Here is a 16689-nt window from a genome sequence, read left to right as displayed (position 1 = left end):
TGGACAGCCTTGGCTACTTAGTGAGGCCCTTTGCAACTCAGTGAGACCCTGTTTCAAAATAAAGATTAAAAAATAGGGCTGGGGGTGTAGCTAGGAGGGAGAATGTCCCTGGGATCCATCCCCAATATCCCCCCCCACAAAAAAAAACCAGGATTTCACTAAGTTGTGAAGGTCCTCACTAAGTAACTAAGGTTGACTGCAAACCTGCAATCCTTCTGTCTCAGCCTTCGAAGGACTGGGATCACAAGCGTGTACCACCATGCCCAGCCCCCAGTGCTCATTTTCATACAAGGAATAATGAATTGTAGAGGCATCTCAGTGGGAGTCCTTGTTCATCGGGCATCGGGCCTACTTTGATCTGGGACCTTGCTTCCCCTCTCAGCTATATTACTAACCATTTCATGATGGCTCTTTCTTTTTTTCTTTTTTTCTTTCTTTTTTTTTTTTTGTGGTACTGGGGATTGAAACCAGGAGCATTCTACCTCTGAGCTAAATCCCTAGACCCATTTTTTTTTTTTTTTTTGGTGGTACTGGGGTTCCTGGAAGCCCTTCTACCTCGGGGCTACACTCCCAGACCTATTTTTACATTTTCATTTTGGAAACAGGGTCTCCTAAGCCAGCGCGCCGCTGGCTTCGAACCTGCGCGATCCTCCTGTCTCCGCCTCCCAAGCGCGGGGATTACAAGCGTGCGCCACCACGCCCGGCTTATTTTTTATTTTGAAACAGGGTCTCATTAAGCTACTGAGGCTGGCCTCGAACCTGCAATTCTCCTGTCTCAGTCTCCTAAGTGCTGGGTTAGAGGTATGCTCCACCGTGCCTGCCTCCCACCTTTAGACTTGACTTCCCCACCTCCCCGCCCTGGGCAGTGCTGCCAGGTCAAGCTTCCCGAAAGCGACCTCTGCTATTATGTTTAGTTCCCTCTCGGTGTCATTAGAGTCGTTATTTCAAGTCATATTATTAAAATGAAAGTTCTGATTTGAAAAGTAAAAGCTTTTTGTATCAACATTATATTTTCCTGATTATGAAAATTATATTTATCTTAGAAACTTTAGAAAAATAGTCTAAAACTAGGTGCGGTGGTACACACCTGTAATTCCAGTACGTGGGGGTGAGACAGGAGGATTGACTGAATGAGTCTCTCAGCAAACTAGTAAGACCCTGTTTCAAAACCAAACCAAACCAAAAAGGGCGCGGAGTGTAGCTCTGAGGTAGGTACCTGTGTTCAATTCCCCGTGCTGAAAAAAAAAAAGTACAAAGAGGAAAACAAAAGCACTAATAATTTCATGACCTTGGGAACGGTTCTTCCATCCTTTCCCCTTTGTGTGTTCATGACTATGTTCTCACACGAACCAGTAGAGCCTTTTAACAATGAACTTTTTTTTTTTTTTTTTTTTTTTGCGGTACTGGGGATGGAACCCAGGGGCCTTCTACCTCCGAGCTAGACCCCCTGCCCTTTCTTTTATTCTTTATTTTGAAACAGGGTCTCACTGAGCTGCAGAGGGCCTCACTAAGTAGCTGAGGCTGTCCGCGAACCCCGATCCTCCAGTCCCGGCTTCCCAAATGCTGGGATTCCAAGCGTGCGCCACCACGCCCGGCTAACAGTGGTTTTTTTTTTTTTTAAAACTCGGTTTTGCTCCCCTCCAATTAGTTTCCCAAGCTATAGCCAGATAAATCTTTCTCAGGAAACTTCCTACCTACAACCTTTTCAACCGGAGGTCCAGTTCCCTCCAATGGGATCCCGGGACTTCAGATTGTTTCTTGTTTTGTTCTGCAGGATTCTGAGCTCTAGACAAATTAACTTTCCCCCTGCACTTTCTTACTTCTGGGTCTTTGTGCCTTCAGACTTCTCTACAGTTCTTGTGTACTGGCTAGATTAAGTTGTGATTTTTATTATAATTTTCTTTGGTTTATATGATTTTTTTTTTTTTTGCGGTACTGGAAATGGAACCCAGGGGCATTCTACCTCTGAGCTACACCCCCAGCCCTATTTTTTATTCTTTATTTTGAGACAGGGTCTCACTAAGTTGCAGAGGGCCTACCTAAGTAGCTGAGGCTGGCCGCAAACTGTGATCCTCCAGCCTCAGCCTCCCAAATGCTGGGATTACAAGCGTGCGCCACCACGCCCAGCTGGCTTACGCGAATTATATAATTTTATAAGTTATAAACATGTAATTTTGAACTCTAAATACAAAATAAATACAAAAGCATAAATATAAGCACCATTTTGTAACATATAAAACCTTTGAATAATAAGTAATATATGTTCACAGCATTAGTTGACCTGGAGGGACTAGCTGGGTAACAGGCAGATGGCTGTGCATACCTTCGGCTTACCACTAAACACTGCCTGGATGGACTGGACCATCCTCTCAACGCTCGCCTCACTGAGGGGCCTCCGATGGGTCACGGATCTGAAGCTGTCTGTGTAGGACTCCCGAGGAAGCACAGAGATGTCAGAGCTGTCCGAGTCTAATGCCAAAAGAAAGGCACCAGATGACACGTCCATACCACGTGACGTGACAGTGTATATATAGTTTAGTGGGACAACCACGGGGCAGGGCAGACAGTTTTCCTACTTGCTCTGTGACTCTAGCAAAATCCCTTCTCTTCTTTGAATCTCTCTTTTCTAAATTCCAAATCCAACTTTCTGTAAGGGCCTTCTAAGCTACAAGGACCTTTGGGACTGCGCTGCAGCAGCGTGGTAAAGAACCTTGACTTTAAAAGGCTCCGTTTCAGTCAGACGCGGTATCGCACACCTGTGATCCCAGTACCTGAGAAGCTGAGACAAGAGGATCACAGGTTCGAGGCCAGCCTCAGAAATTTAGCAAGACTCTGTTTCAAAATAAAATGGGCTAGAGGCCGGGCGTGGTGGCGCACGCTTGTAATCCCCGCGCTTGGGAGGCGGAGACAGGAGGATCGCGCAGGTTTGAAGCCAGCCGCGCGCGCTGGCTTAGGAGACCCTGTTTCCAAAAATGAAAATGTAAAAATAGGTCTGGGAGTGTAGCCCGGAGGTAGAAGGGCTTCCAGGAACCCCAGTACCACCAAAAAAAAAATAATAATAATAATAATAATAAAATAAAATAAAATGGGCTACTTGGGAGGCTGAGAAAGGAGGAGCGCAGGTTCACAGCCAGCCTCAGCTACTCAGTGAGGCCCTCCATAACTTAATGAGACCCTGTTTCAAAATAAAGAATAAAAAATAGGGCTGGGGATGTAATTCAGAGGTAGAATGCCCCTGGTATTGCAAAAAAAAAAAAAAAAATAGGGTTGGGCGTATGGCTTAGAGGTAGAAGGCTCCTGGGTTCAATACCCAGTACTGAAAAAAATAAAATAAAATGAGGTTGGGAGGATGGAGCTCAGAGGAAGAATGCCCCTGGCTTCAACCCCTAGTATCATATACACACACAACCTCAGTTTAAGACTAGTTTGAATCCTGGCTCTTCCAGTTATTAGTTACATGACCTTTATCAAGTTTGTTTTCCTCCCGTAACTTCAGTTTTCTCATCTGTAAAATGGGTTATTGTAAGAAACAAATTAGGTCATACATGCAAAGAACAGATCCTAGCATCTGACACAGTAAGCCCTGAGTGTCAGATATATATTTTTTAATTTGGGTGCTGAAGATTAAACCTTGGGCCTTGTGTGTTTGTCCATAGTTTACCGTGAGCTACACCCCCAGTCCCAATATTATGATTCAAACTAAAAACACTCTTATTCTGAAGTGACCCGTGTACACATAGCTCCTTGCGGATGCTTGCCTCTTCCCAGCCTCTTCCCAGCGGGCCCAGCTGCAGCAAGTGCTGGGCTGGGCAGCTGTGATCCCGCAGGCTGCGCAGCTGGGGGGCCTGCTCTCTTTCTCGCATTGTAACTTGTGTGGCCTTAGTTTGTCTATTTCTTCATTTGCAAATGGCGATGCTAATTGAACCTACCTCATCTGGCAGACACACAGCTAGCACCAATGCCATTCCTTGCTCCCCAAGTGACCTTTTCCTCTCTGTTATCTTTACATCTTCACTTCCTCTCTCTTCCAATACAAAATCCTTCTTTTCTATTGAGTAAATGATCTTACTATTTTCCCTTTAACATGTTTAGCATCTGAAGATTTTTTTTAATGGTACTGGGAATTGAACCTAATAATTGAACCTACTTTCTGAGCGACACCCCCCAGTCTTATTTTACTTTTTATTTGGAAACTGGGTCTCGTTAACTTGTGGAGGCCCTTGCTAAGTTGTGGAGACTGGCCATGAACCTGCGATCCTCCTATCTCAGCCTCCCAAGTACTGGGATTACAGGTATGTGCAAACCACACCCGGTTTACATCTGAGGATTTGAATCACTCTCGTGAGTGCCTCTTCTGCCAGCTCCTCCACTCCCTGTCTCCTTTTGTCTTCTAGTTACAATAACTGACACCACGTTCTCACTCATCTCTGATCTTTGCACAGGCTGCTCCTTCTGCCTGCATTTCCCACCTTCTCACCTCTGTCTGCCTTGCTAACTCTTACTCATCCTCCAGGCCTCAGCTCCAGGGGCCCGGCCCTAAATTCCTTCTCTGCCTATGTTGGCTAAGTATCCATCTGCCTAGCCACGAATGAACATCTCTATACCAACTCTAACCCTCACTCGCACACACTGAGCCAACTGCTCGTTCACCTCTAAGTGCCCTGTGGGTGCTGTTAACTGCGGCGCCACCAGCAGTTAGACGGGGTTGACGGCACAGTAGGGCTTCGGTGAATATTCGTTGGATAAGTCAATATATTTCCTCAATACATTAAGGCCTGTCTTGCTCTCACACATGCTTTTCCAACTACCCAGAAAGCTCTTCCAAGCTCTGCCTCTCACCTGGCTTGCCCTGTCCTGTGTCCTCGAGGCCTCCTCGTCTGGATTCAACAGCGCCACCTCCGACAGGAGTTCACTGACAACCATAGATGAAAGTAGGTCCCCATCTCCCTCACTGTTTTGCAGCCACTTGTTTAATTAATTCTTCCATAGTGCTTACCACAGTTTATAATCGCTTTAGTCACTGTCTGTCTTCTCTTTTGGGTCTTTTTTCTATACTGTAATATTGGTTCGATAAGGGCAGGATCATGTCAGGTAGAGTCACTATTGTGTGCCCAGCACCTGGCATTCAAAAAATGTTTGAAGAAGGCCGGGCGTGGTGGCTCACGCTTGTAATCCCCGCTCTTGGGAGGCCGAGACAGGAGGATCACAAAGCCAGCCTTGCTGGCTTAAGACACCCTGTTTCCAAATAAAAATATGTAAAATAGGTCTGGGAGTGTAGCCCGGAGATAGAAGGGTTTCCAGGAACCCCAGTACCACCAAAAGGAGAAAAAAGAAAAGAAAAAAAAACTGAAGAATAAATAAAAGGTAGTCCTTCTGTAGGACAATCCTGATCCCACCTTCTGCATGAAGTCCTTCCACGCTTTGTCAGCCCATACATACGCCTTCCGTCTCAGAATCCCTCTTGCACTCACGCTTTGCTGTAGGGGCTGCAGGATTGCCTGTCTCAAAATCAGCTTTAGTTTCCTGTGGGTCTAGAATATTGTGCCTTATTTTGAACTAGATTCTGAACCAAATTCACTATCCAATTCTAGTCAACAGCTAGTTCCCCAGCAAGTAATCAATACTGCAAGGCTTGACTTTAAAAAAAAGTGCAGCTCAGAAGTAGAGCACTTCTCTAGCATGCCTGAGGCATGATCCAGAGCTCTAGAGGGGGAGAGAGACAGACAGACAGACAGACAGACAGACACAGACAAACTGACTCCATTATTCCCCAATCCCACCTTTAAAAAATTCTTTCCCCATTTCACCTGTAAGTTCAGTGCCACTTTGGTCTTTTTTAATATCCTCTAAGTTCATCAGCTGCAAATCCACACTTTCAGAGTCATTGTCAGAAGCACAAGGGATAATTACTTCCTGATCACAGAGCCTAGAAATAAAAAGGGATTGGAAAAATTAAGTTTTAAGTCGGGCGTGGTGGCGCACGCTTGTAACCCCAGCATTCGGGAGGCTGAGACCGGAGGATCCGGGTTCGCGGACAGCCTCAGCTACTTAGTGAGGCCCTCTGCAACTCAGTGAGACCCGGTTTCAAAGTAAAGAATAAAAACATTGGGCTGGGGGTGTAGCTCGGAGGTAGAATGCCCCCTGGGTTCCATCCCCAGTACCAATTAAAAAAAAAAAAAAAGAAAAGAAAAAAAAGAAAAGTCAAGTGTTTTAGAATTGTTTCTGTATCATTATTCAATTGAAATCCGCAATGTCTCCTTCATAGAGAGGTATTTCTTGATCATCAGGTCAAATAAAGCAGCTTCTTCCCCAGCCTATAGTTGCTCCTTATGTCATAGTATTTACTTATTACTAACCGCTTTTATTCACTTGGATTCATTGGTCTCCTATTAGACTGTGAACGCCATCAGAGGAGAAACCTTGTCACACGGTTATAGTTGTATCCCGGGCACCGAGAATATTGTCACAGCCTCATAAGACGTGAATGGTTAGGCCAGGAGTGCTGCGCTGCTGTTAGAAACAGACTGAGCTCCCCTTCCCACCTAGCCTGCCTCAGTCTGCTGATCCTTGGCTACTTATTTTTTCCTTTTCCATAGGACATAATATCTTTTTTTTTTTTTTTTTGGATACTGGGGCATTCTACTTATGAGCTATCCCCCCAGATCGATTTTATTTTTTATTTGGAAACAGGATGTTGCTAAATTGCTGAGAGCCTTGCTAAGTTTCTGAGGCTGGCTTTGAAACTATGATCCTCTTGTCTCAGCCTCCCAAGTACTGGGATTACAGGTGTGCACCACCATGCTCAGCTATATAAGAGCTGATAATGTATCATTCCATTTTTCATTGATTGACTGATACTGGGATCAAACCCCGGGCCCTGCACCTCCCAAGCATGTGCTTTCCCACACAACCAGACCCCCAGCTGAACTCAGTTATTTATGATGCTTGCTGTTTATCATCTATTTCTCCGTTAGTATGTGAGCTTCACAAAGCCAACGATCTTTGGCTGTTTTCAATGTGTCCGAAGAGCCTAGAACAATGCCTGGTACATGGACTGTCCAATAAATACTCCTACAGTGAAGGACTGGGTATATCTGCATCTACTTAACAGGGACCAGTGAATGAAAACACAAGTTGCCAACGAGTGGGTACAATGTAGTCCTATTTTTACTAGAATAAAACAAAATTTTTGCAAAAGTGGTTAAGTATGTGCATGTTGGGACACACACATTGGGACGTGAAAAACTGTCGAATTCAAACCAAACATTTGTGAAATAGAATTGTTCGGAGAAAAACTTAGAGTGTGTGTGTGTGTGTACTGAGGATTGAATCCAGGGGCATTCAACCCCTGAACTTCACCCTCAGCCCTTTTTTTTTTTTTTTTTGTGGGTCTGGGGATGGAACCCAGGGGCATTCGACCTCTGAGCTATAGCCCCTGCCCTATTTTTGATTCTTTATTTTGAAACCGGGTCTCACTGAGTTGCAGAGGGCCTCACTAAGTAGCTGAGGCTGTCCGCGAACCGTGATCCTCCGGCCTCAGCCTCCCAAATGCTGGGATTACAAGTGTGCGCCACCACGCCCAGCTCCCTTTTTTATTTTTAAACAGGATCTCACTAGGGTGCTGAGAATCTCACTGTGTCACTGAGGTCAGCTGTGAACCTGTGATCCTCCTGTCTTGGCCTCCCAAGTACTGGGATTATAGGCTGAGAAAGGAGGATGGCAGGTTTGTGGCCAGCCTCGCTAATATTTCAAGACTCTATTTCCAAATAAAAAAAATGAAATAGAGCTGGGGGTGTAGCTCAGATGTAGAATTCTCCGGGGTTCAATCCCAGTACCACACACTAAAAAACAGTTCTTAAACTTCTATATTGCTTACTTTTTTCTTTCGGTGATACTAGGGGTAGATAGAACTCAAGGTCCTTCTATCTCTGGGCTCTACCTCCAGCCTTAATTGTTATTTGGAAATAGGGTCTCGCTAAATTGCGGAGAGCCTCACTAAGTTGCTGAGGCTGGCTACAAACCTGTCATCCTCCTGTCTCAGCCTCCAAGTACTGGGATTACAGGCGTGCACCACCACACTCAGCTCTACTTAATTTTTTATATTGACATGGTTATTAAGTGTTGACAAAGATGTGGAACAACAGCAAATCTTATAAATTGCAGCTGGAAGTGTAAATGTGTATGACCACTTTGGGAATAATTGCTATTATCTGGTAAAGTTGGAGGTGTGCATATACTAAGACTCACTATTGAACTTCTAGGAATGTATTCCAGCAAAACACATGTGTAAAAGGAATATGTATAAGAATCTTCATAGCAATAGTTATCGTGGTAGAAAGCTAGAGATATCTGATGGCCCATCAGTAGTAGAACAGATAAGATGGTACACTCACCCAATGAAGCATTATGTAGCAGTAAAAATGAATGAGCCATAGCTATATACAACAAAACAGATAAATCTCAAAATATTGAGAGAGAAAAACAGTCAGAAGAAAATATGCTATGAATTCCGCTTATATGATAAGAAACATGCCAAACTGTACTTCTTGGAATAATAATAATAATAATAATAATAATTATTATTATTATTATTATTTTTGCGGGTCTGGGGATGGAACCCAGGGGCATTCTACCTCCGAGCTACACCCCCAGCCCTATTTTTTTATTCCTTATTTTGAAACCGGGTCTCACTGAGTTGCAGAGGGCCTCACTAAGTAGCTGAGGCTGTCCGCGAACCGCGATCCTCCAGGTCCCAGCCTCCCGAATGCTGGGATTACAAGCGTGCGCCACCACGCCCGGCTTACTTCTTGGAATTATAACGTATATTGTAAAACTATGATAAAAAGCAAGAGAACAATGTAATCTGCAGGATGGATGCCTCTTAACAGGAGAGGGAAGAGGAGAGAATGTGCAGGATCAGAGAGAAGAGCTCAAAGTTCTTAAGAGGATGGGAGTGCACAGTTTCACTGTATCTTTATTCTTTCTTCCTTATGTTTTATAAACATTTAGCCAAGCCAGGCCTGGCGGGGCACAACTGTAATCCCAGTGCTTGGGAGATTGAGACAGGAAGAACAAAAACTTGGTAGATTTAAAAAATTAACCATTCTAGTGGATGTGTAGCGGTCTCTCTCTGTGGCTTAATTCTCAATAATGTTGGTGTTTTCATGTGTTCTTTTTATATCTGCTTCTTGATGAAGCACTCACTAAAATGCCTTGCCCATGTTTTTACTGGGCTGTTTACGGATTGGTGACACGGAGTAAATACTGTATGTAGAGTGCTTAGTACACTGTCCGGGTGTACTGCCATGATTGCATCTAAGTATTAATACTCTTCTTGTATGAGATTTGAGTCTGCCAAATCTTTAAAATTGGGCTAATAGGGTGTATTCATTTCGGGTCACCCCCTATGCCATTCTGGCATGGGGCTGTATTTCTATTTTCTGTATTTCTATCTTTCTAATAAACTTCTTTAAATCTTCAAAAAAAAAAAAAATTGGGCTAATATGCTCCTGACAGATTTGCTCTGAAAATCAGATAAAACTTCACTTGGGTCGGTTGTTAATAAGTGAAATGATCACCTTTGGGGGACACTGCCATAATTTCCAAAAGGAAAAAAATAAAACCCCGCAAATAATAAGAACCCCCGAAGCCTGTGCGACTAGGAGTCACCCCTTCGAACTGGCCCCTTTCCCGCGCCTTTAAAATTGACCGGGCTGCAAGGAGACCCGTGAGTGACTGAGCAGCCGACCAATCACCGCGATCGGCCAATCAGAGGCGGCCCCGTCTCGGGCCCACCCAACGCCCTCGTCCAACCGCGTCCGGGCACCGCCCACAACAGGACCGTTGCGAGACGGTCGATTCCAAGTGCGCCGGGGCGCGGGGGGAGGCGGGCCCGCACCCAGGAACCGCGAGGCCCGGGGGCGAGCGAGGCCTGGAGTCCCTGCCGCGGCTGCCGGCAGCGGCCAGGCCCGGCGGGACCGCGGACACCGACCTGTGCCTGGAGCCCATTCCGGCCAGCAGCCCCCGCCGCGCGTCCCTGGCGTCCCCTCCGGCGCGCTCGTGGAGCCACTTTCCCGAGCGGAAGTCAGCCTGCTGCTCGGGCTCCGCCGGGACCTGCTCGGAGGAATGGCGCCGCCGGGTGAGGCGCTGCGCATGGCTCGGCAGCGCGGCCCCGCGGTCCGCACGCCGAGGGGAGCGGGCCCTGGGCCGCGGGAGGCTGGCGCCGGCCACTCGGGAGCCGGCCAGGCGGGGTCCGCGCCCCCTGCGGGACTGGGGCATGGGGTCGGGCTCTTGGGGGTCGAGGGTCCGACGGGCTGCGAGCTGGGGGAGTGCCCGCGACTGCGGCGGCGCGGCGGGCTACGGCGCCCCGCGAGGCCCGGGGGGCGCGGCCCGAGCTGGCCCTCCAGCCCCCGCCCGGCGGGCCCCGGGGCGCGGCCCGAGCTGGCGCTCCAGCCCCCCGGCCTCGGTGGGAGCGCTGGGCCGAGCCCTCCGGCCGTGCTTTGGTCCATCGCCCCCTGTCCGGTGCCAGGCCCAGGAGAATCATTTAGTTCTCTCTGGGAACTTGGAGCCTGTGTTCTCGAGTCCGAACTCTGGATGCAAACTCGTGGCCTGCCACGTTTTCCTTCTGTGACCTAGGGCCAGCTTCTTAACCTCCCGACACCCCAGTTTCCCGTCTGTAAAACAAGTTAGTGCATTGCCTGCTTCATGGCGTTGCCGTATTAAACGAGACAGTCGCCTTTGTATACACCAGGTTAGCAACTCCGGGTGCCCTGCTTTGATGGCGTATGGAGTGGACACCCCAGGATGGGATCTCGTGTCTTTTCATCCCAAACTGGGTGTCTTTCCTTGAGAGGTTGGAGTCCCAGAGATGCCGGAGTAACTTGACCAGGATAACCGTGAATGGGCTAGCCGCCTTAGTGCTAGACAAGTGATGGGAGAGTAACTGGTTTAAGTCTGAGTTCAGTTTTGTGACTTAGGGCGGAGGCTGGTAAGTACTTCCGAGCCTCAGTTTCTCAGTCTGTAAAATGCAGAAAGCAGGCCGGGTGTGGTGGTGCACAGCTGGAATCCCAGTACTTGAGAGGCCGAGACAGGAGGGTCGCAGGTTCGAAGTCAGCCTCAGCAACTTAGCCAGGCCCTGTTTCAAAGGGGGGGGGGGAAATGCAGAAAATAGCTATCTCACTTAGATATTGTAAGTATTTGGTGACTCGAGGTATGCAGAGAACTTAATTTGCTCTTGCCTGGCAAATGTTAAGTGCTCATATCTTTGACAAAAAAGATATTTGTAACACAGTGAGAAGATAAGGATTCTGTCGCTGATGCTCTGCTAGTTTTACAGTCTAGCTGGGAAAGTGCTAGTTGTAGTCATTCACTGTGGACTGCAGTTTTGAGTACGTGCATTTACACCAGGCACTGGAGACTCAGCATTAGCACCTTGACACCTCTTAGACTTACACCTTTCTATCCATTCGCAACCTGAGAGGCCCAGACCTGACCACTGCTTACCACCTCTGCTGCAGTTGCCCAGGTTCTGACCACCCTCGTCTTGGCTTGTCTTATGGATAATAGTCTCCTAACTTGTATTCCTCTTTCTGTCCTTCCTCCTGCATGCTCTCTATTCATCATTGTGATCCTGTAAAAATGTAGTCCAAGTTACCTCTCTGCTCAGGACGTTCCAGCAACTCCCATCTTGTTCCGTAGAAGTCAGAGTCCCTTCGGTGGCCTAGCGGCCCTCTGGATTGGCCTCTGCTGTCTCCCTCGGGCTTCCCTCGCGGCGTCCTGGCCTCGTTGGTCTCAAGTCTTTAACTTGCTTTTTCTTCTTGAAATGGTTTCTCCCCCATGTCTTCATGATGTGCTCCTTCCCCTTTCATGTGGACGCTTGGTATCTCTCTGACTCTTCACAGGCTCATATTTAACATGTAGCCCTTCCTACGTATCCTTTCATTTTTGGTGGTACTGCAGATTGAGCGACACCTTCTGAGCTACACCTTAGTCCTATTTTATTTTATTATTTTATTTTATTTTATTTATTTATTTATTTATTTTTGGTGGTACTGGGGTTCCTGGAAGCCCTTCTACCTCCGGGATACACTCCCACGGGCTACACTCCCAGACCTATTTTTTAACATTTTTATGTGGAAACAGTCTCTTAAGCCAGTGAGATCCTCCTGTCTCCGCCTCCCAAGCGCGGGGATTACAAGCGTGCGCCACCACGCCCGGCTTATTTTTTTATTTTAAAACAGAGTCTTAGCCGGGCGTGGTGGCGCACGCTTGTAATCCCCGCGCTTGGGAAGCGGAGACAGGAGGATCGCGCAGGTTCAGAGCCAGCTTCGCTGGCTTAAGAGACCCTGTTTCCAAATAAAGTATAAAAATAGGTCTGGGAGTGTAGCCCGGAGGTAGAAGGGTTTCCAGGAACCCCAGTAACCCCCCCCCCCCACACAGTCCTCCTGTTTTAGCCTCCCCAGTACTGGGAGTTACAGGCCTGGGTTACTGTGCCCAGCTGCCACATATCCTTTCTCTGCTTCACTTTTCTCCCCAGCACTTTTTACTTTCCAGCCTAATAAGTCATGTTTCTTAATTATCTCCTGAGAGGTCTTTCTTTCTCACTAGATTTTAACAAGCTCTTTGAGAATGGGGCAGGTGGTTTCTGCTATATTTCACCTAAAATAGTGTTTGACACATTCATGATAGTTCACATTTTACATCTCTGTATTTTTTTGTTTGTTTAGGATTTGTTTGCAGAGCTGGGAATTGAACCCAGGGCCTTGTACATTTGAGAGGATCACTCTACCACTGAGCCTGTACCCTTGTCTACCCTTCCCTCCTCCTTCCCCTCTTCTTCCTTCCATTATTTCTTCCTCCCTTCTTTCCCGAACTTTAATATTTTTTAGGTTAATACACACAAGAACCTAAATGGGATGAATGTTCATAGAAGAATGGTTCCCTGAGTTACTGCTAATGTAATCTCCAAAAAATAGTAGAGTGCAAACTCTATATGTTAGACTTGGGTTTGAGTCCGGGATTGGCTCTGTGTAAGCTGCTGTGATTCTCAGTTTTCTTATTTGTAAAATGGATATGCCTTTCTTAAGGAATTCTAGTTCAAACTAAACTTGCCACTTATAGGCAGTAGATTTGAGACCGTAGTGTTAGCTTCATGATTGCTTTTTATTCCTTTTTACTTGGGTGCAGACAATTCACTTTATCATGAAGCATCCATTCAAAAATGTTTTGGCCGGGCGTGGTGGCGCACGCTTGTAATCCCCGCGCTTGGGAGGCTGGGACAGGAGGATCGCGCAGGTTCGAAGCCAGCCTCAGCTACTCAGTGAGGCTCTCAGAAACTTAGTGACACCCTGTTTCCGAATAAAATAGAAAATAGGTCTGGGAGTATAGCCCGGAGGTAGAAAAGCCCCTGGGTTCCACCCCCAGTACCACACAAAAAAGTTTGTTTTGTTTTTTATTTTGGCACTGGTAATTGAACCCAGGGACATTCTGAGGCACACCTTACAGCCCTTTTTAAGTTTTTGTAGTACTGGAGATTGAACCTCGGGGCATTCCAGGTTACACCACCAGCCGTGTGTGTGTGTGTGTGTGTGTGTGTGTGTGTGTGTGTGTGTGTGTGTAGTTTTGGTGGTACTGGGATTCCTGGAAGCCCTTCTACCTCCGGGCTACACTCCCAGATCTATTTTATATTTTTATTTGGAAACAGGGTCTCTTAAGCCAGCACGGCTGGCTTCAAACCTGCGTGATCCTCCTGTCTCCGCCTCCCAAGCGCGGGGATTACAAGCGTGCGCCGCCACGCCTGGCCAGCCCTATATGTTATTATTTATTGTTTTACATTTTCTTTTTTTTTCTTTCTTTTTTTTGCAGTTCTGGGGATGGAACCCAGGGGCATTCAACCTCTGAGCTACACCCCCTACCCTATTTTTAAGCCTTTATTTTGAAACAGGGTCTCACTAAGTTGTGGAGGGCCTCACTATATAGCTGAGGCTGTCTGAGAACTGCTATCCTCCGGTCTCAGCCTCCGAAATACTGGGAATACAGGCAAAAACCACCACACTCGGCTTACATTATTTTCTTATTTTAAATTTTTGCGGTACTGGTGATGGAACCCAGGGGCCTTCTACCTTCAGGCTGCACCTCCAGACCTATTTTATATTTTATTTGGAAACAGGGTCTCACTAAGTTGTTGAAAAAAAAGCCTGCCAAGGCTGGCTTTGAGGCTGAGGTCCTCCTGTTTCAGCCTCCCAAGTACTGGGATTAGTGTGTGCCACCATGCCAGGCTTTTATTCTTTATTTTGAAACAAGGTCTCACTAAGTTAGAGAGGGTCTCACTATGTAGCTGATGCTGGCTGCCAACTGGGACCTTGCAGTCCTCCTATCTCAGCCTCCCAAGTATGGGATTACAAGCATGCCACCACACCTGGCTTTATTTTTATTTTGAAAGAATGTTTTGCTAAGTTACTGAGGCTAGCCATGAACCTTTGATTCTTCTGTCTCAGCTTCCCAAGTACTGGGGTTACAGGCATGTGCCATCTGGCCCGTTTTGTTTTTTAAATGAAAAATAGAAATGAATACTTGTATAACTTCTTCCTATCCCCTGGGGCATCATAGATGGGGGCTAGTTTTTCTATTTATTTGGCAAATACTTAATTCAGTACCTACATATGCAAGGCAGTTTGCAAGACATGAAAATTCTGGGGTAAACTAGAGAAATAGTCTTTAACCTCATGGAACTTAAAGTTTAGCAAAGAAATCAGATCTCATACTATCATAGTTGTGATTAATACTGCATAGGAAGCTGGGTGTGGTGGCGCACGCTTGTAATCCCCGTGCTTGGGAGGCTGAGACAGGAGGATTGTGCAGGTTCAAAGCCAGCCTCAGCTACTTAGTGAGGCTCTCAACTTAGTGAGACCCTGTTTCCAAATAAAATATAAAATAGGTCTGGGAGGATAGCCCGGAGGTAGAAAGCCTCTGGGTTCCACTCCTAGTACCACACACACATACAAAAAAAATACTGCATAGGACAGGTAGAGATCGCTATAAGTAGATATAACAATGCTCACGATACTAGAAGTAGTTGCTGACGTTATCATAGGCTTGGTGTGTGCCAGTCATTCTTCAGTTGTTCTTTCGTTGTGTCTGAAAAAGCAGTGTTTTATTCCTCTTTGCACAGAGCAATATAGGAACGTGGCCATCTTCTGACTTACGCTAGTCATTCTGCTAAGATCTTTCTAGTTCATAACCACCCTGAGGATTCTATTGCTGTTGTCTCACTTGACACTCTTGAGGAAGCTGAGGCCCTGGCTCAGCTTTGCCATGGTCACGTTGCTAATGGATGGAATGGTGTGAGGAGCCCAGTGCTTTAGATGCCCAGTGCTGCTGGGAGGACTGTCCTTCAGACAGCTGACTAGGCTCGCCATTCCCCAAGTCTCTTCTTGAGTTAGCCCACAGCCCAAGTTCCTTTCCTTTGCCCATGTGTTTTGGTCCCCAGACCTTGGTGTGCCTCTTCCTTGGGACTGCCTGTAGAAGTCTGGAGTTGTGAGGAATGTCTTTAATACTTGTTTCCCTCCAAGGTTCAAGCACTGTCTTCTTGCTGGCCCTGACAATCATAGCCGGCGCCCAGGCTCTGACGCCCACTCACTACCTCACCAAGCATGACGTGGAGAGACTGAGAGCCTCGCTGGAGCGCCCCTTCACAGACTTGGAATCTGCCTTCTACTCCATCGCGGGCCTCAGCAGCCTTGGGGCCCAGGTGCCAGATGTGAAGGTAAGGCTGCACGTTCAGGGGGACCTTCATCTCCTCGCTGTGTCTTTTGGGTAATTCACAACAAACCCTGGGCAATTTCAGGGTAAGCAAGACTAATCAAATATTAAGTATTTCAGTCTGACAGGTATTTTTTGGTGCCTAATGTATATTTAGAACCATGTCAGAGGTTATTAGTGGAATAGAAAGAAGAGCAAGTCATAGATCCTCTAGAAACTTTTACTGTAGTTCTGTGAGTGAGGCTGTTCGGTACTGCGTGTACTTCTAAAGTGTCTGGGACTGTGGCTTATCAGTAACAAAGAAATTCAAGGAGGCATCCCAGGTATGGAATTCACCTATGTATTTTCCTGTGTATTAAGCAAGTGACCATCAACTCATTAGGCAACTTAGGCAACTTTGACTTTTTTTTTTTTTTTTTTTTTTTTACTTTTGATGAGAATGCATCATGATTTAAGCCTTTGCTGAATTTGGGGAAAATATTAAGTGAACTTACTTTTTTTTGGGTACTAGGGATTGAACCTAGAGGCATTCTATCTCCATGCTATTCCCAGCCTGATTTTATTTATTTGGAAACAGGGTCTCACTTGGTTGCTGAGACCTCACTAAATTGTTGAGGCTGGTTTGAACCTGCGATCCTTCTGTCTCAGCCTCCCAAGTACTGGGTTAACAGGCATTTACCACCATGCCCATCTGTGAATACATTTTATTCATTACTGTAGCATGGACAGTCTGTGCCAGATTTCTCACATATACCTTAGTACTTTAATTAATTTACGTATTTACTTTTGTGCTGGGGATTGAACCCAGTGTCATTCTACTTCTGAGCTACACCCTGAGACTATTTCCTGCATAATTTTTTGTTTGGAAACAGAGTCTTGCTAAGTTGCTGAGAGCCTCACTAAGTTCCTGAGGCTGTGAATCTATGACCC

General features: G+C 46.4%; 1 protein-coding gene across 1 annotated transcript in view; it reads right to left on the bottom strand.

Moving 5' to 3' along the window:
- The window catches only part of MROH8 (maestro heat like repeat family member 8), a gene marked incomplete at both ends in the record, with an annotated part of 54592 nt that extends 44314 nt beyond the window's left edge, over positions 1–10278 (bottom strand). The window contains 3 exons of the mRNA XM_080716517.1: positions 2324–2469; positions 5781–5926; positions 9842–10278. Of these exons, the coding sequence (XP_080572643.1) occupies positions 2324–2469; positions 5781–5926; positions 9842–10278 (729 nt within the window). The remainder of the gene's footprint in view (positions 1–2323; positions 2470–5780; positions 5927–9841) is intronic.
- Positions 10279–16689: the final 6411 nt, after the last annotated feature.

Source organism: Muscardinus avellanarius (assembly GCF_963383645.1).
Source record: "Muscardinus avellanarius genome assembly, chromosome: 19".
Classification (NCBI taxonomy): domain Eukaryota; kingdom Metazoa; phylum Chordata; class Mammalia; order Rodentia; family Gliridae; genus Muscardinus; species Muscardinus avellanarius.
Note: the sequence above shows the minus strand (reverse complement) of the source record. Positions and strands in the feature narration are given on the sequence as shown.